Source organism: Hipposideros armiger, unplaced genomic scaffold, assembly GCF_001890085.2.
Source record: "Hipposideros armiger isolate ML-2016 unplaced genomic scaffold, ASM189008v1 scaffold_363, whole genome shotgun sequence".
Lineage (NCBI taxonomy): Eukaryota > Metazoa > Chordata > Mammalia > Chiroptera > Hipposideridae > Hipposideros > Hipposideros armiger.
This window is the reverse complement of record NW_017731713.1, coordinates 927,651-952,776: the sequence shown is the minus strand read 5'-3', so window position 1 is coordinate 952,776 and position 25,126 is coordinate 927,651. Positions and strand designations below refer to the sequence as shown.

Below are 25,126 nucleotides of genomic sequence, written 5' to 3'. Positions count from 1 at the left end.
ATGACAGATATTCTGTGTATACTGTTTATAATCATGCAACAACCAGGCAAGAATGGTGGTGTTCATATATTCTGTATAAACTGAGATTATGGGAACTCTATTACTTGGCTCAGAACATATAGCTAGAAAGTGAGAGATGAGAGAAAAACCTAAGTGTGTCTTACTCTGAAGCCTTAGTTCTTTTCTTTGCATTAACATGTCATAAGAGGCGAGGACAGAATTGGGATTCGGGTAGCCATCAGAATCACCTGTAAGATCTTCTAAAGCTAGTTCTGACACTTTTCGTTTCTGGGGGTCCTGAGCCAGTGTGAAGGGGACCATACCACAAAGTGGGGTTGTCTCAGAACAGCACTGGACTTACACATTTCAGCTGTATCCCTTGCAGCTTGGGTCTGAGATTAAACAATTAAATTTGCACATTTCAACCAGGTTCTGATTGAGGATCTGGCCATCCTTAGCAGCCTCGCTGGTAATTAGTCAGATGGCCATGTGACTCTGAGAGTCTGGAGTTAGGTTGTTTTAAATAAGTTTACTCTAAAACAATGGCACCCAGAGCTCCACTGTTTGACGGGCTCATATAGTGTGATGTGTGTCTGATCCTACCTCAGATACAGCCAAATGATGGCAACATGGGTTTGGCTAAACAAGGACAAGCTGGGAATAGAGTGGATGAGTGGTAGGTGCTGCTTTCATTCGGTGGTACGAACAAGATTATGAAATAATAGAGGAGTGAGTATACCTCAGCGCTGTACCTTAGGAAGATGTGGGTGGCCCTGTGTGCTTTTGTAATGACTCCCAGAACTGAGCAGGGCAGCTGCAGACTTGATTAGAGCCTGCCAATAGGCTATGGTTCTTTCTCACCAGCTTCTGGGCCAGGTCCAGGGTCTCTCGACTACATTCAGCCCTTCAATTCCTTTAATATCTGCCCCACCCCTGGCCCTGAGGAGAGCCTGAGAGGGCTTCTCATTGCTCATGGTTGTCATGCAGATCATAGCCTTACTCCCATAGCAACGGCCTCTTGATGCGTCGTCCTGATGGATGTCACCATTGACTGACAAAGTCCACAGTTTCTCCTGGACACGCTGACCACAGTGGCTTCTGCAACTCCCCCTGCTACCTCATTGCATTTTGCATAGAGGATTTTTCTAGAGCATCCTTGTCCAATAAAGTAGCCACTAACCATATGACACTATCTAGCATTTGAAACATGGCTAGTGAGACTGAAGAACTGAATTTTTCATTTAGTTTCATTTTAATTCATTGAAATTTGAATAACCACATGTAGCTGGTGGCTAATGTGTCAGATAGCACAGTCCCAGAGGCGACCATCCTTATGTTATTCTTTTGTTAATTTATTTTTGGTCCATATTTATAGAATCTTTTCTATGTGCCAGGTACTATACTTAGAATTTTGCATATATGCACTCAATTTTCACAAAACATGATGAAGCCCATTATATGATTTACATTTTCCAGAGCAGAAAGTTGAATTTTAGAGAGATGAAGTGGTCCATTTTAAATCATACAGGCAGGATACAAGATTAAAAAAAAAAAGTCTATCTGGTTCTGTGTTTCCTGTACAGAAGAAAGAATTTAAATCAGCAAGAATGGAGGATGAAACAAAATGGACACAAGACAATTAAAATATAACCCATATTATAATGGATTGTTCCATTTTATTTGCTTATTGTAAACATTTTGGCCTTAGCAAATACATTCATTTTTAAATAACCGTAATTCAAAGCTTTCACATGATATACTGTTTCCCCCCAAAATGTGTCATGTATGAAAATAATCAGTGAACTCCAAAAGTCTATACTGATAATGTGCACATTTATGCTATGGTAACACTAAATACAAATAATAAAAATACTCATCTATTGTAGATCTATGGGTCCATGATATACCTGATGGGAGGCCATAAAACACCTCAAAGAAGAGAGATGATGTGCACTGAAATGGCTATGTGGGTAATGTTTGCAGAACATAGGAAGTATGCAATAAATGTTTATTGACAGTGAAGATGATGAGAATTCAACTTCCGCTCATCTTTTCTTCTCTGTTTTTCTTAAGAAATATATGGTGCATTTGCAACCAACATTCTGCAAGTCACAGAGACCCTGGCACTTTGAGCTGCATAGCTATGGTGTAATTGGGTCTGATCACACTTTCAGAAGAGAGATACATGAAAGCATATGTACTGTTAAAATTGTGCTAAAATCTCAGTCATTACAGTAGTCTGGAACTCTTGAATGCATTGCATCTTCATAAAAAAAAAATCAGTGCCTGAAAATCAAGCAAGTCATTCAAAACAAATCTAGCTTTTAGATCTCACTGGCAGTGAAACCATGTTGTCAGATTCATGTATTTGAAAGTAGAATATGCTTGTTATATTAGCTCCTAAATTTCCTAGCTACAAATACAGGCACTATATACATTAAAGTATTTCTTTTAATTGTTTTATTCAGAAAAATTCTTAGCATTGTTTTGGGATTACACTGAATCATGATAATGATATTAGATTAAAAATTTTAGACTTAATTGCAAGTGATACAAACATTTAATCAACTATTTCTAAAATTTCCTCAATGTCAATTTTAAATACATGGAAGGGACCAACATAAAAATATAAATGTAAGGTTACTTGCAGCAAAATATGGCACATTAGAATTATTTACTAACAACTTTTACACCTAAAGATAGGCACTTCATAACATTTGGGTTTTGGCAAAAGGCTACAATTTGATAGCTTAAACTTTCCATTAATTACAATTCTTTCAAGGGAATAGATTATCAAAATATCACAAAAGAGAAACAGAAATTTGTCCGAGCTACCTACAAATGGAATTACACAGAACAGAATCCAATCTTCATTTTTTCCTCTTTTATAAACTTATGTATCTTCATGGTCAAGTCCTGAGATATTTACTTCCTGAAATAAAACCCCGTGGGAATATTTGGCTTCTAATCTTTGAATCTGGAGTGAAGCATCTGTTGCTTATGGAACTTGACACAAGTTTTTCCCCCAGTTGGAATAAGGAATAACCTTTGTCATAATAGTCTAATTAAAGTCAGATGATTTCTGGGTGGCAGAAGCTAGCATTGAAAAGCTCTTGGCTTCAAGCAGCTGTTGAATTCCTTTGATCCTGTTTAACTCTCAAATAGATAAGATTCAACTGTTCCAGTTGTATTCATTCTTGGGGGCATAGAAATTTACCCCCTACCTACCTAAAATATGAGCAGAACTTTTGAGGGCCCCGTGGACCTTCCTGCCATTTGATTCCGCTGTCCCTTCTAGGGCATGTTTCTACCAGATGGTCAGCCAGGTTCTCTTTGAAGTCTTGGTAACAGGGTGCTTCACAAAAGCTCTGAATGCCCTTTCTTATACTGAAATCGAAGTTCTCTGTTCTTAACTGAAACCAAAATTCCTGTCACTTCCATCCAGTGCTTCAAACAGTATAAGGCACAGAGTAGGTTCTTACGTGCTTGATCTGCATTTATTGATGAACGAGGGAATGAACAATTCTAGTTCTGACTTTTAAAGCTGCATGGAATATAGAATATAGTGGTTTCTTTATGTAGTCCAGGCTATTTTCCTGTCTTACATTAATCTTCTCTTTTCCAAGCTCAGTAGTGCAGTTTCCTTAAGCAACATGCTTTTCAGATGTTTTGTCTATCTCATTCCTCTTCTATAAATGTGCTTACGTAGATTCAGCAGATCTTTTCAAATGTGGTCGCATCAGACCAAACATAATAACTCCAGATGGGGTCAGCTCGGAGAAGGGCAAAATACCCATATTTCTCAGCCTGAACATTCCACTTGATATATTGTTTGACCCAAAACAGTATTTCTTAGAGCAATCCTGTCTGTTTCTGAGTAGGCATTTTACTCTGGGAAAGATCTCAGGTTGGCACATATTCTGTTCTGGGACGATTGTTTCCTGGAATTTCCAGGATAAGGAGGGGGTGGAGAACGCTGTGCTGAAGGCTGTGGTGTCGGGGAGTAGGGTGGAGGCAATTCTGCACGGCATTCCATCTCATGGTCATAACTATAGGGGGGCGGTGCAACTGAAAAAGAAAGACAAACAGCGTCAGGCAGTTAGCAAACATTTGAGTGTCTACCATGTTGCAGCCACCTGGCTGGGTACCGTGGAAGGGGCCATAATTTTTGTTTGCAATAATCTTTCTTTTATCAGGGTGAGGGCACACATGTATAAAAGGGTGAGTGCTGCAAAAAGTGGTGCCATTGGCCAAAGTATTTAGCATTGGTGGCTCAGGGTAATTTTCTGGGAAATGTAATATGATATTGAAGGGTCCAAGAGAGAAGAGGCCATGGGTTAATTCAAGTTTGGGCAAAGGCACAGAAAGCTGGAGGACATTTTTGTTTGAAGCAAAAAGTACATGAAGGAGAGAAATGTGGAAGATTTTGAGGAATCTGACTATCATCATCACGGTGGGCTTTGACTATCATATAAAAATTGTGTGATGTGCAGTTATCAAAGGGGTTCTGAATATGCTAGTGAGTATGTTTTGGGAAGATGACTCTCTCTCTACAGTATGGATTGAGGTGGATAAAAGAAAAGGTGAGATGGTGTAAAAGCATATGTGAGGGGTTACCAAGGACTCATGGCAGTTGGGTGGGGGGATCATAAGAGCCCTTGGGCAACTGAGTGGTTGGGTGATGACTTGGTAGGTGGAGAAAGGGGTGGAGAGTGACAAAAGGTGTTAAGATTTTGGGCACCCAATACTGGGCTCCCATAACTTGGAAGGAGATGGAGGACAAGTAGGTTTGCGAATGGGGATGAAGAATTTTGTTTTGTAAATCCTATTTGGAAAATCTTCTTAAATTAATTTTTTAGTGTAATTTATTCAATGTGTTCTTAAATCACATTTTATGCCCTTTATTATGACTGTGTGTGGATGTCTATTTTGTAGTGATCTCAATCCCATCTCGAGGGTTAGAAGAGAGGTAGCCCTCGAGTATCCCATGTCTTTAAGAACCAAATCATTTTGCCACATCTGAGCAAACCCTCAGCAAGTCCTCTGATGACTTGCCAGTAGTTGAGTCATCATCAAGATCATGATTCTAGTTGGAATGGGCATGCCTTAATTGCCTACTGTGAATGTAGCCTAAATCACAAGACTAGTGTCATAATAATGCAAAAAAAAAACCACACAAAAAAGCCCCCAAAATTTGGCCAGGCTTTTAACATTGCAATGGGAAGAAAGAAAAAGCAACTTTTCAACAACCTTCTTTCTAAGACAGCTTCTAAATTGTGCTCTTACCTATAAGATTATGATAGTGTTCTGATCGATATACATGTACAAAACCCGGGCTTCACCTTACATGCACATACAAACTATGTTTCCTCTGGACCCTGTGGCTTGGCTGTCTTTACCAGGAGCTTAAAGATTTGAGCCATTTACTGCCCTGTCTATACTCAGGGAGGTGAGGAAGCAGACTTGAGTCAGCCGAGAGAAGAGGAAGATGGGGACACAGAGCTGGGTGGGATGTCCTCCAAGGACTTCTCTGGTGAGTAAAGGCTTTGCAAGTCTCTAATGAGCTGAGCAGACTGGGGGCTCACGAGGACACAGATCTGTGGAGAAAGTGGCAATGATGCATACTGCTTCTTTATGGCTGCTTTCCACTTTGGAGGTGGGGCTATTCGCGGCTTTGTTTTGTACAACAGAATGGAATAACTCCTGTGGGGTCTAAACACACGTTCCCGTTGCATTACACCCACTCCTTTGCTTCTTTATATCTAGGAGGCCTGAGACAAAGAGATTTATAATAAGCTTTGTCCAAGTCAAGAAATGCAGCCTACATGTAAAACGGGAAGTTACAGCTGGATATCCATTGAACTGTTTCTTATAAGCGAGTAGTTCGCAGTTGGTTTTATATTGAAGCTTTTCCCTGCCTCCCACATGTGGAGCACACACCGAATGATTCCACAGATCCACTCTGCATCATTCACTGTCATGAAACCGCAGTGTGTGTTTATGTCTCGGTAACATAGCGCTTATGTTTTGCCATCTGCATAAAAACTGCTGGAGAACATTTCAGTGAGATTCCCCATGGTTTATACAGCTGCATGTTGAATATGAAAATCAAACATAGGAAGCAGTGTACTTTCATTCATAGAGCCTTTGAATTTTGATAAAGTGATAATATAATGCTGAGGAGTGATAGTTTGAGGACTGTCCATCATGAAATAAACATGAAACATCTTTTGTAGTACCAGCTAGTCGAAGACATTTGGAAACAATACTTATATAACTGTGGACTGTGCTATCTTTCTTTCTTGCAGCTAATAAGGCTTCACTAGGAAGTAAACTTTTCAAGGTATCAATTTTTAGGATTCTGGATTAACTCTAAGAGGTTTTGTTCTTCCTTAAAGGTTAAATCATTTTCGAAAGATGTAAGGATGATGCAACTGGAGCTATGGTGTCTTTGAAATTCTTTCATAACCAATATCCCAATTTTCTGATTTAAGTAGAGCAAACATGCCATTTATCCTTAATGTCACTACAATATTACAAAATATAAGGATGCTATGAAATTCGTAGAAGAAATTCAATGGTTTCCACCCATGCAGGTCAACATTTCTAAAACATATGGAAAGGGAAGATGCATAGTGTTATCAAAGCTATACAACATTATTTTAGAAAGTTTAGGAACAGAGGAAAATCATACATAATGTTGCCACCACAATTTAACAAATATTGTTTTTATGTATTATCTTCTGGTCATTTGTAGTCATGTAAAATGGTATGTGCTTTTCTACTTCATATTATAACAAAGTCTTTCATTCTGCTATATATTCTTCATAAACTTTATAATATAGTTAATAGCTGTGTATTATTCAACTGGCCATTCATTTGTTCTGAGATTAACAATTTTTATTATAAATAATGCAGTGATGAATATCCTTCTATACATAAACTTTTTACTGTTTTGAATTAGTTCTTTAGAATAAAATTCCAGGAATCAACTATCACTTATTTAATAGCAAAAATATATAGCTTTACTGTACATATCTTTGATAGTAGCTAGGTTTGATATTGTTCTATAGCTTGTTTACTATTTGTAATTCATATTGAGAGATTTTTTTTTGTTTTGACTGATAATTTATAAACTGGGATCTTAATTAGAATTAATATATAACTAAGATAATAGGATAAAAACAAATGTGCAAAATTATATATCGTGTTTATATATCTTTGTAAAAATAATTCTTTATCAAAATGATTAGTTATTTTTACTTTATTGACATACTGAAGTTTAAAACTTCTATCTAACAAAATATATGGTTATTTATCTTTTTTATCTCATCTGTATTGTTTCTAATCTCAAAAATTTGTCTTCTCTTTCAGATACCTGACATAAAATCAGTCGATTTCTGAGTTTTTCCATTTAAATCTGTATATTTAATGTTTCCTTACATCTGCTATTTTATTTGGAATATTTTTGCATCAAAGTTTATTTTTTCTAAGTTCTAACTTTTGGTTAAGCCAAATTGTCTAAATGTGGCTTCTTAATCCTCACTTTTCACAGTTTTGTTATCTCTCCTTTAGAGTTTGTAAAATTTTAATCTACTTGCTCTGTTCCAATGACTAAGGGCATATTTTTCATACCAGGAACAACTCATTTTAGTTATTATTGATTTTAAAAAGTTTTAATATCTGGTAGGGCAGGTAAATCTCATGACATTATTTTTTAATGTGTTTTTAAAAAATATTTTAATTAAGATATAATTGACATAGAACATTGTATAAATTTAAGGAGTTATGACCTATTAATTTAATACATTTAAGCATTGCAATATGATTACTACCTATTAAATTAATTAAGCAAGGAGACCATTAGACTGAGGTGGCTCCACCAAAATGTAAGCCTGTAAATGCCTCAGAGTTAAAAAATCAAAATGCTAAGGACAGCCAATCACAAATTGCTGCTAAGCTTTAAGCAGTAGCCAATCAAATAGTTTCCTTTCTCTGTTTCCACACTTTCTCTGTGTAAGACAGGTTGTTCTTAATTACTTCCTGCTTGGTCTGCCCAATTCGAATTGATTTTTGCTCAAACTATTAAAAAATTTAATATGCCCCACTTTATCTTTTGGTATAGCCTTAGCTAACACCTCTATCACTCATGACTTATTTGTAATGACAACTTCTAATATTACTGCTGGGAGAATGTCTTCTCCTTCACCGTCCCCCACACCCCACTACTCACAACTCACCTGAACCCCACTCAGAGTCCACAGAGCTTCAGGCAAGACCTCCTCTGCCTCCACCCCCAGCACACAAACACAATCCTGCCCTTTTCTCCTCTACAATGGCCTAAGATGCAATTCCTGAAGGGATGATCTCCTTAGAACCTATCATTTCCCTTCCCCTCAGATAACATCAAGGCAACTCCAGTCACCATGAGAAAGACAAGCTCCTAGAACATCCTAGAATTGTAGGTCTTTAACTCTGGAAGCCTTTACACATCTGATCCTATTACTTTCCCCAATGTTCCCCAGCCCCTTTCACAGTGCTCAGAACCAAAGTCTGTCATCAGAAAAGCCTTTTGTATCATCAGCCTGTTCTCATCCCTTTACTCTAGCTCAGAATATGAGGACGTTCTCTCCTGATTATGTCTTTTCTCAGAGATGTGAGATCTGCTGAGAAATCATCTGCTGAGGGTGAGAAAGGCTGAGGGGTTTTTGAGTTTTGAGAAGAGAGAAAAATGCAGGAGGTAGTTGTCTCAGAGTAGAAGTGAATATTCACTTCTCCTTTCTGTTTCAATTAAAATCTGATTTTCTGTAAGAGGACAGCTTCCTCTGTAACACTATTAAATGGCTGTTCTTTTTCTCCCCCCATACGTCCTTTAAGATTAGGAGGTACATTGAGTGTTCTCTATAATTCTCACAACTATTTTTCAAACCACTGTCTATTCTCCCTCTTTAAAAGCCTGAGCTCTTTGGTAGCATGTGCCGTGAGATCGTACTACTTTTTATTCCTCCTTGTTATCAATGTCTGTGGTCCTCTCTGCCCCAAACTTTCACTCATTGAAGGTTTAACATCAGGCACATTATCTTTCTCTGCATCGTGACTTCTATGATCATTTTGGTGATGTTGACATCTATGCGTTGAAATAAATTTCTAGCCCCAAGATGAAGCGCCTTCTGCCCAGTGAGTCACATCAGCAAACTGGAACTTAGATAACATTCGCATCCCTGTAACGCTCTGTTTGACCAGAAAGCCAGGATATGTATCCAATCAGCTAACCCCCAAACACCACGCCAACTTGGGGTTCTATATTGACATCCTACTTCCTTCTCACTCCAAACAAGTTTGACTGGGCAGCCCCAGCCAATCAGATAGTTTATATTTTTCTCTTCCTTGTTCTTTATTCTTTATCCTACAAAATCTGCCTGCCTTCTGACCATTTTACGGTTCTCTGAATGAAGACTGTCCACTTCATGAAGAGTTAAGTTTGTTTCTATCACCGGAAATGTCTTCTTTAATCATTTTTAAAACACACATAATCCTGCCTCTCAGTCCCTTGGACTCTTTTGCCTTCTAAAATCTTTTTCTCATCTTGTTGTAACCAATAACGGTACCATTTTGTAAATCTGACCCTCTCTTTTTCTTTCTAGAATACACACTCCAAGACATCTTGGATCTGATCTGCATTTCCAATTTCCTGATGACATTAAAAAAATTAAACTGATCTCACCTTTTTTCTGTCTCCATGTCTTTATTTATTCTGCTTAGCTTTATGATCCATCACTAAAATTATTTCTGTGCATCTATCGTTAACTTTCTTATCACTTTCTTTCCCCATTGCCTGATGCACTCCAACATTTTGGCTACCCTGGAATTGTATCCAGGAGTTAATGTAGCTAGATAAAAATGCACAGTCATGCTGACTGATCTCACTTTAAATGAATGACCATACTCTTAAGTGTGGAGGCCCTTGGCAATGCTTGGAAATTATGCATTTCTTTAGGCATTTTGCCACCTCTCCATTCTCTGAGATTACTGTTTCATCTTTGTTCTCGCTTCTTAACTACAAACACCTCCTCAACCCACTTTCAGTGTAAGACTCACTTCTCATTTCACTAAGAAAATAGACACAATCAGAAGAGACCATCCTCATATCACCAAATCCTCTGAGGAGTATGTGGAAGTTTTCCCATGTCCAGCATATATACTAATAAAGTTGCCCTCATTTGTTAATTCAATGATGTTGATTTCTTAATGAAATATTTCTAAGAGATTTTAAAAACTACAAGCCAGTTATTGTATAGAATGTTCCTCAACTTGGGTTTGATAGATATTTGTTTATGCTAAGATTCAGGCTGTGAACTTCCAGCCAGATCACTACACAGATAAAGCTATGTCATCCTCAGAATAACCCCAGAGATATATGATGTCCATTTGTCTCTCTTTGGTGATATTAACTTTAACTTCCTGGACAATATGGTATCTGGTTTCTCCAATTTTATAACTAACAAGATATCTGGGAGTAGATACTTTAAGAGCATGCCAATATCCTGCTCCTCATCAATCTCTCTCCCCACCCCACCCCCAATTTAGCATCAATGGATGATTCTTGTTCTAAACCTTTCTTAGGATGGTCATAAGATGATCAATTTTCCAACTCCACAACTCATCTCTACATGTATCCTTTGGCATTTTTCTTTTATTGAGAACCTCCCCCTCATTCTCCATTGTTTACCTCTCTCTCTCTCTCTCTCTCTCTCTCTCTCTCTCTCTCTCTCTCTCTCTCCCCTATCATCATAAATCACTCATCAAGGGACTCAATGATGTACTTCAAATCTCAGTTTTCTTGATAGCATTGAAATCCCTTGTTTTCCTTTTGCTGATTTTTATATCTTTGCAAAGCCTTTTGCTATGGTCTTCCTATATTGTATTCTTTCAGGTACATATCATCCAAACTTATTTTTTTTAAAAGTTAATGTGATCAATTTTCTTTGTTTACATTGAAGTTCTGGAAAGTAGTAGAAATATAAGACTTGGCAAATAATTATTATTTTCACACTGATAGTTTTAAAAACAAATGTAATAAAATAGAACTTCATTCATTCTACCCAACATGGCAGAAATAAAAAACTATTTTGGAGAGTCACTGTCCAACAAAGGGTCAGGGCTGGCAGATTACCTTTTCTTGGTAATCTCCTCCCCAGTGTAGAGTAATTATGTTCACTGTGGGGTTCCCCACTGAACGCTTTCACCAATGGATAAGATAACCTCAGCTAAATTATTTTCTACTCACTTATGTAGCCTTCAGGCTGTGGGACTATACAGTAACTTGGGTTATCTCAATTATCACATGGTTAATTAATGTGAGTAAAAACGTTTTTTATTTCCACACATGAAAGATTTTGAAAAGCATTCCATACTACTCTATGTTGTTTCCCTATCCTTTAAGTAAAAGCTTAATTAGTGTCTTCGAGAAGGAAATGAGAAGTAATCAAGCACATTATGTTTCGAAGGCCTAGTCTTTTTGCAATAAAAATGCTTCTACCATAAGGTTTATTATATTTCTTGCATTATTCAGTTCCCAGAACAATGTACTCACTAAAAATGCAACATGCCTCTGTGATCTGCTGTATAGATGGTGCTCCTGCTATAAAGTTTTAAAGACATGTTTCCATACATAAAACAGAAACCTCAAACCCAAGAAAACACAAGACTTTACATTAAAATATTTTGTATCTTCTATTCTAATTTTGTAAAAATATATTTTTAAATGTTTTAAAAAATAATTTTAACTAAACTTTTCTTGGTCAAGCAAAAGTTTATCTGGAATGTTATCTATAAACCATTTCTCCTTGCTTTCTCTCCAGTTGACATTTCTGTCTAACTCTCCTCTGTTTTTCTCTTGGGTTATGGATTGACCAGGTAAAAATAGGGAGAGGTAAAGAATAACACATACTTCCCCCTATGTTTTCCTTATACCCCACAGTAACCCCAACAATATTCTCAGTAAGTTAGGAAGATTCAAAATTGTGAATTGCTTTTGTAGTGAGTAAAAGCTATATAGTCCTGGGTGGAATTTAAGGTATATTCCCTAGGTATTGATATACAGTAATACCTTGGTTTGCGAGCATAATTCGTTCCAGAAACAAACTACTCATATTGCAAGACATTGCTCGTTTACCACCTTAAAATGTATTAGAGGGCTGGCCGAGTGGCACGTTGGTTAAGAGCTGGCTTGGGATGCCAGCTCTGAACAGCAGGGCCCAGTTTGGATCCCACATGAGGGCCAGTGACACTGCCCTCTACAGCTAAGATGGTGAACAACAGCTCGACCTGGAGCTGGGCTGCCATGAGTCGTCGGCAATGACGTAGGCTGCAGTCCCTGTGGCAGTGGGTTGCCATAAGCTACTGTGTGTGGCCTGCAGCCAGCATGAGCAGCTGAGAGCCGCCATGAGTGGCTGTCCAGAAGCCGGCGACCAATCTGCCTCATCCGGAAAGAGTGCAATGATAATACCAATATGGGCCAGTGAAGCGACGTCCTCCACAACTAGACTGAAGAACAAAAGGACAGCAACTTGTCTATTCCCCTTCCCCCGATTCCCCAGCACTGTTTCCCTCTCCCAATTCCCCAATAAAAATCTTAAAAAGAATATATTAGAAATGTTTGCTCATCTTCTGGAACACTCGCAAACCAAGTCACTTGCAATCCAAGGTTTTACTATATAACTAAATCAAATCTCATGATGACTTGTGTTCTTCATTCTTTCAGCCATGTCTGCTGAGGGCCCCTTATGTGCCAGTCCAGGTCTTATATGCTTGGGATTGAGTAGTGAACAAAATAGACAAAGATCTCTGCCACATAGAGTTAGTATTCGAGAAAGAAGGGATGGACAATAAACAATCAAAGTATGATTAGGTAAACTATATGGTATATTAGAAGGTTAAAAACACTCTGGGAAGGGCCAGTTAAGTGGCACGCTGGTTAGGAGTTGGCTTGGGACGCCAGCTCTGAGCAGCAGAGCCCCGGTTCAGATCCCACATGAGGGCCAGTGATGCTGTGCCCTCTACAGCTAAGATGGTGAACAACAGCTCGACCTGGAGCTGGGCTGCCATGAGCTGCTGGCAACAGGGTAGGCTGCAGCCCCTGCTGCAGTGGGCTGCCATAAGCTACCGTGAGTGGCTGGCAGCCATTGTGAGCTGCCAAGAGCTGCCGTGAGCCACCGTGAGTGCCTGTCTAATGGCCGGCGAGTGACTGCCTCACTGGGGAAGAACACAATGATAATACCAAGATGGGCCAGTGAAGCAACGTCCTCCACAACTAGGCTGAAGAACAAAAGGACAGCAACTTGGCTGTTCCCCTTCCCTGATTCTCCAACTTTGTTCCTCTCCCCCAATTTCCCAATAAAACCTTAAAAAAAAAACAGTCTGGGAAAAAATGTAGAGGATGGAGGGTTGGGGTGCTGTGGGAAGGGACATATTACAATCTTCAATAGGACAATCAGGACACGTATCACTCAGAAGGTGATATTTGATCAAAGACTTGAGTTAAGTGAGGGAGTCAGTGTTCTAGGCAAGCCCGGTGTGTTCATGGAATAGTAAGGAAAAATGTGTGCCTGGAGCCAGAGTGACAAAAAGGAGAGTAGAGGAAATGAGGTCAGAGAAGTAAGGGAGCCAAATCATGCATTGCCTTGCAGGCCCTGGTAAATAATTTGCCTTTTACTTTGGGTAAAATGAGGAACCACAGGCTTTGACTCTGCCTCTGGCGAAACGGTTATTCTCACGTTTATCTGAAATTTTCTCCCTCAAATTGAAGATGATAGGGAAAAATTTAGAAAAGGAAGGGATGATTAGGGACTAGATACCTAAGACAGATTGCATGTAGAAGGTACCCTATCCTTTTCTATAGGGACTGAGAGAGAGGACATGAGTGTGGATAGGAAATTGTCTTCCTAAGGATGTGTTAAATTTAGAGCTTGACTTCTTTTTTATATGTCAAATTGTACATATACAGATTGACTTAGAAAGCATTATTGAAATCATCTAATTCAAAACTCAGTATTTTCGGGCCGGCTGAGTGGCTCAGTTGGTTAAGAGCTCGCTCAAGAGTTTGAGCTCTGAGCAACAGCGGTTCGAGTCAGCCCGAGCTGAGCAGCCGTGAGCTGCCAACAGGTGGCGGGATGGCTCAGCTAAAAAAAAAAAAACAAACAAAAAAACAAACAAAAAACTCAGTATTTTGTTTATGGAGCCATATGTGTTCAAGATGTTTATATGTGGAACTTCTAGTGGTCTCTCTTGTCAAATTATTAATATGTTACCTTTGCTCTTTGTTGAAAATTTTAATATTATGTTAAAATTGTGTTCATCGCATAAAGAGTGCACATAAAAACTTTCTTCAATACTTTTTCTCAAAGTATACATAACTATTGAATCAGATGTCAGGTCATTTAGACATGTAACTTATATTTTACGATTATTTGTCAGAACTGACTGGCAGATAGACATAGTGGGTGTGACTTGTCTATTTCTCTTAACTCTGGCTGATTGGCAATTGTATTCAATGAGACAACCATTGAACATATGAATGTCTTCAAATATGAGGTAGATTTTATTATTTAGAGCTAAGTAATTCTCCATCGAAAGCTAGAGTTTCTATCTATATTAACTTAGAAATACACTACATACTTGGAGATTATTTCAGTGAGAGTCTTTAATATTTCTTGTCTCCAAGGGGTAGAGCATAACTAATAAATCTGACCTTTCCTTGAGAAGGAGTAAGCAATTTTGTTTACCAGGATAGGAGGAGATGGCATTGATGTGAGCGGCCCTGATGACTCCCACCCTGGTCCCACGGCTGTTTTTCATGCACATGCAGATGCATATGGCGATCCCAGCAATGACACCCATGATAAACACGATTCCAAACACGATGCCGGCAATTGCCGTGCCCCTAAAAAGGAAAAACAAAAGTACATTTATTGAAAAGTCTCATAAGGACTCTTCAGCCTTTCAAATACAGCTCAATGACTATATGAGAAGTGCTTTTTAAAAACGTTCTTAAAGATCATGTTTACAAAAAGGGATAATTCTCTGAATCAGTTAAGTAAATAGTCATCTGTATTTCAATGACTAAGAAGAGTTATAAACCTTTAGGGAATCTTCTTCCAGAACAGTAAACCCATCATTCAGATCTGGTTTTAAAAATTCATGTATTTATGCGAAGCACAATTCTCCAGATCTGCTCTCTGAAATAGTAATTAAAAAACCATTCTGCTGTGTACTTAAACAGCAAATATTTTATCTATTTTCTGTAGAATATATCTGTTTAATGAATACAATCCAATAAATGCTAAAATATTAAATAAAATTTAACATTTATTCTGATTAAAACTCTTCATAAAGTAGAACTAGAATTTTCTTAACAAAACAAAGAAAACCACACATTGAAAAAAATTATACAGAGAACAATTATGACAAACAGTATTCCCATTAAATTCGGGAACAATGTAAGCAAACCCTCTATTTTATCAATGTTAATGTTTTTCTCCAGAAAGTTTTTGTCATATGAGAAAATCACAGAAAGAAAGAAAGAAAAAAAAACTACTGCATGAGTCAAAATTATCATTATCTGTAGATAATAAGATTTGTTTGAGTCTACATTTGTCCACTGTTTTGGAAAGTAATGGGGAAATCTTTAGCAAAATGTAAAATCTCAACAGGCATTATAGTTTCTAGCAATGCTGTCTAGGAAAATACAGCACATGTGGACACAAATAATGTACCAAGGATGTTCATCCAAGTGTTGTTGCTACATGCAAAATATCAGAAACACCCTAGTGTCCAAAAAAAGGGGATTGACAAAAAGAAGAAAACATGATACATCAGAGAATGAATCCTATACAATGATTGAAAAGGGTACGAGGTCCACATGAATTAAGATGTTCATGATATATGGTTAGCTTAGAAATAATATTATGAATGAAAAGGCAAGTATTAACAGAATAATACCAATAATGAGGTAAATTGTAATTTTACATATCAAATTTTTGAATGTATATACAGTGATTATTTTGCAGAATGGGAAACCAATTTTTAATTTGTGTACTCCCCAGAAGCAATCATTTTCAACTCTTGCAGACATTTTTTTAGTATCTTTCTTCCTATTTGTCAGTAATATTATTACATTCCTTTATTTTTGAAATTTTTATTTTTACATATGTCTAGTGGCTCATCTTACAGTTTTGGGGATGTAGATCCCTTGGAAAAACTTGATCTTTCATTAAATTAGTCATCAAAATTTATAGTACCATGTCATTACTTACTGCTGAGCCAAGCAACGTACCATAGCTATTTTACACTAATTTTGAAAAGATATTTCCATGAATTCCCATTTTTCCATATATCTGTTGCTATACCTGTCCCTTACCAAATTATTAGAAATCTTTAAAACAATTATCACTTATTTTCAAACACTCAAACACAGTAACAATTACTTGATCAGTTCTGTTTTGTCCCCATGGTGTTTTCCCTCATAGCCTGCTAACTCCAATTGTTCCTTTTGAATCTGAAACTGTTTCTAGGCCTGCTTGGTGGTCCCTGGATGTCTAGTTTTTGGACTCCATTGTTACTCTTTTTTGGTAAACTGTCCTGTTTGCTGAAGCACATTCCTGAATGACCTTTGAACAAAAGGTTCAAGGGAGATAAATGTTTCAGAGTCCTTGTATGCCTGAAAATGACTTAATGCTATACTCACTCAATTGATAGTTTGGCTGGGTATGGAATTCTAAGCTGGCAGACATTATTTTTAAGAAATATGAAGGCCTTGTTCATTGTCTTCTAGAATTTGGTACTACTGTAGAGAAATCTCATAGCATTCTAATTACTTTCCTTTGTGTGATATTGTTTGCTTTTTTCTTTCTGAATTTCTTAGCATTTTTCTTTTTACTCTTAGTCTTCTGAAATTCCACAATGTGCTGGATTTTGAACAAATTATTTTGCCAGGCCCTCAGGATTTTTCATGTCTGAGACTCATGTTGTTCTGTTCTTGAAGCCATTCCATAAATTAATAATTTTCTTATTACCATTTTCTCTGTTTCTCTTTCTGGAAACCTATTTTGAAATAAGCCTCTGAACTTCCTGGATAAATTCTCCAGTTTTTCTCATTTCTGTTTGTTTTCTTGAACTACTTTCTGGCAATTTCACTGACTTTATCTTACAGTGTTTTATTGAACTTTTAAATTTCAGCTATCATAATTTTAATTTCCAGCTGCTCTATCTTATTCTCTGTTGCAACCTCCTTTCTTAAAGTGTCTTGTTTTGCTTTCATGGATGTAATATTTTTTTTCTCTTAACCTCTGAAGGTACTAATGATAAATTATTTGAAATTTTCTTTACTCTTTGTATTTCCTCTCTCCCATCTAGGCTGAATTTATTGATTATTTATTTTGATCTGTTTCATGTTTGACATTTTGGCAATCTCTGAATCTCCTCTTATTTTCAAAAGAGGCACTAAATATCTGTTTGGAAGTACTGTGTGCAAGGTCAGCAATAGACATGTGCATTTCACCTGAGGTCAGTTCCCATAGTTTTATTTCTTGGGGGCTACTCATTTTTCTCTTTAAGGACCCTCTGATTTCATACTTGGGGAGTATCAGCTGGGCTGCTAGTTTCTTGGAGCCTGGGATTTTACTCATAAGTGTATGAACTTTCACAAAATCCCCATGCTTTCAGCTGAGAGAGTCAGTTTCACTCTGCTGTGACAGTGGAGGCTTTCAGGATAAACCTTCAGTAAAAAAAATCGTGTGGTTTAAGAGCTTGACTTTGGAAGCCAGACTGCCTGGGTTCCAACTGTAGCTGCTAAACCCCCCAGTTTTCTTAATGACATGAAGGTCAATTTGGTGCTTCTCTGATTCTCCTCCCAAATTTCATGTCATAAAATATCTGTGCTCATGGATCACTTGCCAGATAAATAAGTCATTATTCTTTGTGCAATTTGAACATTCATTCTATTATTTTCTAGGACATGTCCATAATCTTTTATTTCAAATCCTTGTGGCCAGACAGGTCTCTTAAGTCAGATATTATCAGGTTTTGGAAAAAGAATACATTAAACCTTGTATATTATATAATACTTCCAGAGCCAGCATCCTGGGCACAGCACATTTATATTTCTGCAATAAAGGTGGAAATATTAGCACTTGTGGATTACACAGAGACTAGAAAGAAGCCCCAGGTTTGTTCAGGTTTAGTCTTGCCACCAATGGAGCTATATGAAACCTTTCACTTTCCATAGTTTATTGAAGATTTTAGACAAGGGATTGTGAACCTGTATTTGTGCTTTTCAGAAGAGATTGTCTCTCTATGACCTTTTCTACTCACTTAAACAAACAAACAAAAATACCAGAATACCATTAAAAATTCCAGTAGACTTCTTTAAAATATTCCTGTATGCATTTTAACTTTGTTAGTAAATTATGAAAGCAGAATGAAAGATATATCTGGATATGCTGCTATTTGTAACTAAGAAGGGCAGAGTCTAGCAGTTTAATAAATAAGTTTTTTCAAGAAAAAAGATTTATCAAAGGAGATAATTTGAAATAAGAAAACTAAAAGTGATCTGGAAACCTCCTTTCTAATTTTCAGGTGTAAATAAGATTAAATTGGAAGGCTTAATTTATGTTCCAGAAATAGTCAATAGCCCAATTATTCAGGAATAAAGTTTCCAAAGTATGTGTTGTAGAAACTGTTAATATCAAATTGGGATATATTTATATTCATTAATCCTTTTTTAAATAGAGAAAAGTAGAAAATTAGTCACATTTTGCTTCCTTGTTGGCAGCTCCAACAAAAGTGCTTGCTCTTGAAAAAATAATGAGGTTGCAACTAATGTATTAAATTAGGATTTTGATTAAATCATGATTTTGGTGTCCTTGATCCTTTGATACCCATTAAGAACTGTAAATCAGTTATTTAAGATGTGGCAAATATAAAATTTTTATAGCATTTTTTTTACTGTAATTAATGAAAAAAAGCAGTAAATAAACTAATCTTTCTGCATATAAATAATTTGGTTTCAGTTTAGTCAACTATTGGAAAGAGACAAGCTACTAATGTGAGAAATTAGCATCATAAAAGCCTTGAAAAAAATGTAGGGAAATTTTTTTTTTTGAAAGAATGTATTTCAAGGTGTGCATATTTTCTGGTCACCTGAAAAACCAAAACATGATTAATTAGAGGGTTGGAACTTTCAGCAGGGGCTAGAGATTGAGTTAATCTCCAATGGCCAATGATTTAATCAACCATGCCTACCCAAGGGAAGCTCCGTAAAAACCCTATGTGATGGGGCTCAGAGAGCTGCTGGGCTGGTGAACCCACTGTGTTGCTGGGAGGGCAGAGAACCTAGAGAGTTTATAGACGCTCTGGAAGCTCCAATCCCCATCTCCCATACCTTGCCCTATGCATCCTTTCCATTTGGCTGTTCCTAAGTTGTATCCTTTATAATAAACTGGTGATCTAGTAGGTATAGTGTTTACCTGGGCCCTGTGAATTGTTCTAGAAATTTATCAAACCTGAAGGAAGACGTTGTGGGCACCCCTGACTTTGTAGCCAAAGTGGATGGAAGTGTAGGTACTCCAGGGACTCAATAATTGTGACCTGTGTTTGGAGCGAGGTTAATATTGTGGGACTGACTCCTTAAAACTGTGGAGTCTGACACTAACTCAGAAATAGTGTCAGAATTGACCAGAACTGTAGGACACCCAGTTGCTATGAGAATTGGTTGGTGTCAGGAGGAAAAACAGACTTCCTTCTCTGTTCTCCAAATATCTTTGTAGGTGCATGTAAGTATCACCGTGTACTGATGAGCTCCATGAGTGAATACTTACCACTTGATAGTGAAAAAAATTTGAATGAAATTGAAAATCTGTATTAAAAAGAGTCTTTATAATCAAGATATTAATGTATTTAGAGTGACTCTAATGATACTATGAAACTGTGGTTTATAACAGGGCTCAGAGATAATATATTTCATTCCATAAGGAACTTTCAATAAGTAAGAAAGATTTGATAATGTTGCAATTGTTACAATAACATTTACAACATACTTTTAGACTGAACATTGCAATACAGTAACTTAATATAAATATCTTGACATAGTTTTACTATTAAATAATGTTTAAGGTAAATAGATATGAAAAAATTCATTGTAATGTTTCCCTTCTTCTCTGACATGACCAATTTACAAAAGCATTTTATAAAACATTGTAATACAAATTACTTATGAATATTCTATGCAATAATTTAATAACCTTAGTCCCGATAAAATAGGAAAATAAAACAAGGCCACAGAGATATTTGATGCCCATATAAGATGTAGGCAGAATTATAGAGTATTTTCATCACGAGAAACTTGATATGGACTAAGAGTTTTTAAGGAGTACATAAATAAGAGATAAAATTTTTAGAAGAAAGAGTTTTCTGGAAAAAATGACCATAATTTCAAAAGAATAAACTTAAAATGAGTTCATTTCTTCTTATAATGAAAAATATAATTAAAAGTGAAGGGACAGCATTTTAATATTTTTATTAAGAAGGGAATATTAAACAGTTCTACTTGTTCATGATAATTCATTTGTAATGAATGAAAGCAATAAAAAAAATTCCAACTGTAAGGATGAAAGTAAAATGCACATGAGAAAAGTGAAACTTTTCCATTTTCTTAATAATCTGTTCTTTTGGCCAATGCATTAAAATATTGTAATACAATAGTTTCATGTTCATGAGTTTTCAAAACAAATATTTTATTCTAAACTTATTGGCAATTTTAAAGGTATATAATTTAGTAAAACTCTAATTTGCTTAATTTAAAAATGACACATTTCTTTTCTGTTGCTTTACTAAATCATTACACAATGGTAAGAATAGAAAAACAAACTTAAGTGTCATTTTCAATATTAAGAGTATATCATTCTATAGCTTCTATTATTAACAATAAGATTCCAGAACTATCTTTATCTTCGTGTCTATCTCTGTGTCTATGCCTAACTAGATATATGTCTACACATATAGCAAATAAGACAATTATAATTTCATGTAGTTAAATTATTACTCTGCATAAATATTGTTACAATCCCATGTGTAAAATGCAAATGGAAGGTAGAAACACCAGTCCATATGATTTTCCCAATAAGTCTACATTACTTGCAAAAGTATCCTATATAATTCAGATATGCCAAGGATGTTTATTTTGCTTTTTTTTTTTCATGCTAGTCCTTCTCCCTAATAACTTCCTTCAACAAACCTTTCTTGGGGCTTTATAGGTAACCTCTCTGTTATCCTCAGAATAATAAAATTAGAAACTAATGTTTTCCTAAATGAATAAATTTACCTAACTTACTGACTCTAACCCTTCTAGAAGACAGTTGTAAGTAAAATATTTTGTGACATCACTCAAGAAAACTTCTTAAAAGATGGCTGAAATGGGCTTTTTGTCCCTTCCTCCTCATCTACTCTCCATCCTTCTTTCTGCAATATGAGTGTAATGGCTGAGCTCTAGTCTCCATATCAGAGCCCGAGGGCATTCTGCCTGGGGGTGGGGGAAGTATGAGTTGGATGGAGTGTGAATCCCTAATCATGATATGGAGATGCTCTATCAGTCCTGAGTTGCCTATCTGTGATTTCCTTTACATGAGAGAGAAACTATTTAAATTTTTTTCTTTAAAACCTGTTATTTTGGGGTGTGTGTGTGTGTGTGTGTGTGTGATATGCTGCTTAACCTATTATTACCTAATACAACTCCTTCACCACGATTGGCACACAGTGTAAACAAAAAGACATCTTTAATGTGGAAAGAGCAGTTTTAAGGAGCCTGTAGGACCCTGAAATCCAGTGAGAAGGTTCGGAAAAAGCATACCAAGAAAACATGAGACTGCATTTAATTTCTATTAAATCAGGATCATTTGTTTTCCGTCTTATGTAGTTAAATATTTGATTCACTGAGAGACCGTCAATAAATCTCTACATTGCCTAGACATCAAAGAGGTATACAAAAGGAGAATAAAAAATGATCTTGAATGTGTTGTGAATAATGGTATGCTGACCTGCAGAATAACACTTTATCATTGGAATTCAATAGTAAATGATTTGATTGTCTAAGTAAGCAAGAATAATTCAAGACAAAAAGTACCCTTTGAGAATTGATTGGTTTGCCTCTATCTTCACTGATCAAATTTTCAGAACAAGTGCCCAATTCCTATATTAGATTCATAAAGTGCATTCAGTGAAGTTCAAATACATATAATAAAATAATAGTAATATTAATAATAGTAATTAAATGTTGTTTTCCAGTTTGTTCCTCTCTCTCTCTCTCTCTCTCTCTCTCTCTCTCTCTCTCTCTCTCTCTCTCTCTCTCTGTATTTTACTTAGGGGAACAGATATCTGAGTAAATATTCCCTGAATTATATTGATATGTTCTGTATACTGTATGGATTCTAAATGTCATTATCCAACTAGTTGCCAATATAACCTTGAGATAGCACAACATAACATACTGTCAAAGTCTAAATGCAATCAGTCATAGTCACAAAAGTTTCTAGAACCTTTTTGTGCAATATACATGACTGTGATTAATGTCACTGTTTAGTTAGCGGCAATATTTGGAAAAGTAGTACTTACCATAGTGATATCAGCTTAATTTTCACGGCATGTCCTCTCTGTGTTTGATTTATTCCTGTCATTATGTCTGCAATTCTAAACAGCGCCCACTAGACAGTAACATTCATGAAATACAGTATAGATTGCACATCTGTTGTCCTAGGCACTGTTCTGAGTGATGGGATGTGAAGTTGAAGGATACATGGTACCTTGAAGGATTTTAGAGTCATACATGGGGTAGTGAGCAAAGAGAGATTTTGAAGGTCAGTTATATTCAGGCATGCAAGACTAAGAAAAGAAAACAAAGAATTTATCCTACTCAGCAAAAGAGAACTGTTTCTTTTTTAAAAACAACAATATGAATGTCATAAACTAAACAGAGTAGTAATGATTTCTTAATACTTCTTAGATGCGTATACAGCTTTTTGACCCAGAAGATGATCTTGTGAAGTGGAATCCAACCCACTTATTTTACAGGCAAGAAAACCAAATCTGTGAGAGGCTACCATATGGGTCTTCTAGTTGGCTTCCTAGTAAAGAATAGAGATCAGTGGTCCTGAATTCCACTCCAGAGCTGTGTATCCTGCAGTGGTCTGCCTTGCTCACATTCTCTCATTCACCAGCAAAAGTTTGTGGAGTCTCTCCACTCTGCCAGATATGTGACGAAGCACTAGGCATGTAAAATAAACCAAGTCTTGTTGGGCAGCAGAGAAGAAGAGGAGAGAAAGATTCCTGGAATGGTTGGGAAATTGAAGCTCTGAGTCCTGGTGATGGATTGAACTGGGGAGTAAGTGAGAGGCCAGGGTGCAGAATGTCTTCCATGTAGGTGGCTGCCCCTTGTTGCACAATATACAGTTCATGAAAATGTGTTGAAATGAAGACTTTATGAGACATGCAATCATAAGCTGGCTTTAAACAGAAACAGCCCCTGCACAGTTCTTTCCCTGCCTGCTGCCTTACAAACCTAAAATTTCCCAATTACTTCTCCATAGAATGTTCTCATTTCTAATACTTTGTCACAGTTTTTTTTTAAGTAACCTTTGCTGAAACTTCACACAGAGCTAATTGCCTTAACTTATGATGATTGTTTTAGACAAGACATGTCCTCTTATTCTTTCTGTACTTTTTATCATATTTCGGGTGGGCAAAAAAAAAAGTCACCAAGCAGTTTTTTAGCAATGACTATAAGGATTTCTATTGAAAGTCTGTTTGTTGAAATTTAAGTCTTGAGAGCATGTAAGACTTAAGAGACTGAATCTGATTATGAAAATGCAGAGCCCTCAGAGTAATTCACTTTACTTTCCATTGACTCCAGCATGGGGAGTTTCAAATAAATATGGAGGTTCCTACAGTTGTTGACCTGACAGAATAGCAGTTACCTTTCAGGCTTAGACATTTAACAATTTAATAAGGTTCCTACAGGACTGGGGTGGATGCTGGAGGTTGTAATCCTTTCTAGTTTAACTGCTGGGGCAGGTAACAGACCATGATGGCATAATAGAACCCTGGCAGTGAGTGCACATGCTGTCTCACCCAATATATTCTCCTGCAGCTCTGCCAACTGCTAGACTATGCATTACAAGCTGGCCTGCCCACCCAAACAACTGTGATGCTCTTCCTGGACCTCTGCTAAGAGAAGCCTGTGACTGATCACCATCTGCTGGGGAGACCTCCTGTCTAGGGCTGCAGAGATTTGCTAGGTCCTGACATTTATTATCTGCACACAATTCTCACGAGCTTGTGGCTTCCCAGGCCCCAGTGCCACTGCCTGATCACAACTCTTGGAAGGCCTTGCTCACAACCTCACCTGTGTCCACCTCATGTTGTTGATCAGAACCATCACACCTTGACTTCCTCATAGGATGTAGCCTTGTGCTCATTTTAGCGATTCTTAATGTCATTCACGAGCAGTACATTCTCATCCTAGCATCACTTGCATTCTCTCTCACTATAAGTGGCTGCCTCTACCTAGCTCCAGGTTCTGAGTTTTGTGCCTTAGAATTATCTGAGATACAAAAACTGATTTCAACCATGTCTCATACCAGTAGATACGATCCCACTGAAGGAATGTGATTGGCCCAGCTTGACTGAGGACACAGCTCTAGATCAATCCACTTGGCCATGGCCAGGAATATCACGATTGGCTCAGCTTGGGTCATTGCTTGTCCCCAGGCCTGAGTTATGTAACCAATGGGGGAAAGACATGAGGGAAATAAGAGGTACAGTAAAACCTTGAATTGTGAGTAACCTGGTTTGCAAGTGTTCCACAAGACGAGCAAACATTTCTAATACATTTTAAGGTGGGAAACGAATGATGTCTTGCAATACAAATAGTTTGTTTCCAGGATGAATTATGCTTGCAAACCAAGGTATTACTGTAATTGATTCAGGACCAGCAAGGTGTTTGGCAGACATGACACAGGCATTCCCACACACTATAAATTTGTATAGTTGGCATTATTAGGATTCCAGGTCCAAGTCTGAG

At 37.0% G+C, this 25,126-nt stretch overlaps 1 protein-coding gene across 1 annotated transcript in view; it reads right to left on the bottom strand.

Annotated features, from left to right (window-relative positions):
* Window positions 1-1,639: 1,639 nt before the first annotated feature.
* CYYR1 (cysteine and tyrosine rich 1) overlaps window positions 1,640-25,126 on the bottom strand; it is a 96,899-nt gene continuing 73,412 nt past the window's right edge. Inside the window, exons 3-4 of the mRNA XM_019662016.1 lie at window positions 14,784-14,941; window positions 1,640-4,068 (exon numbers count right to left, since the gene is read on the bottom strand). Of these exons, the coding sequence (XP_019517561.1) occupies window positions 3,887-4,068; window positions 14,784-14,941 (340 nt within the window). The 3' untranslated portion in view covers window positions 1,640-3,886. The remainder of the gene's footprint in view (window positions 4,069-14,783; window positions 14,942-25,126) is intronic.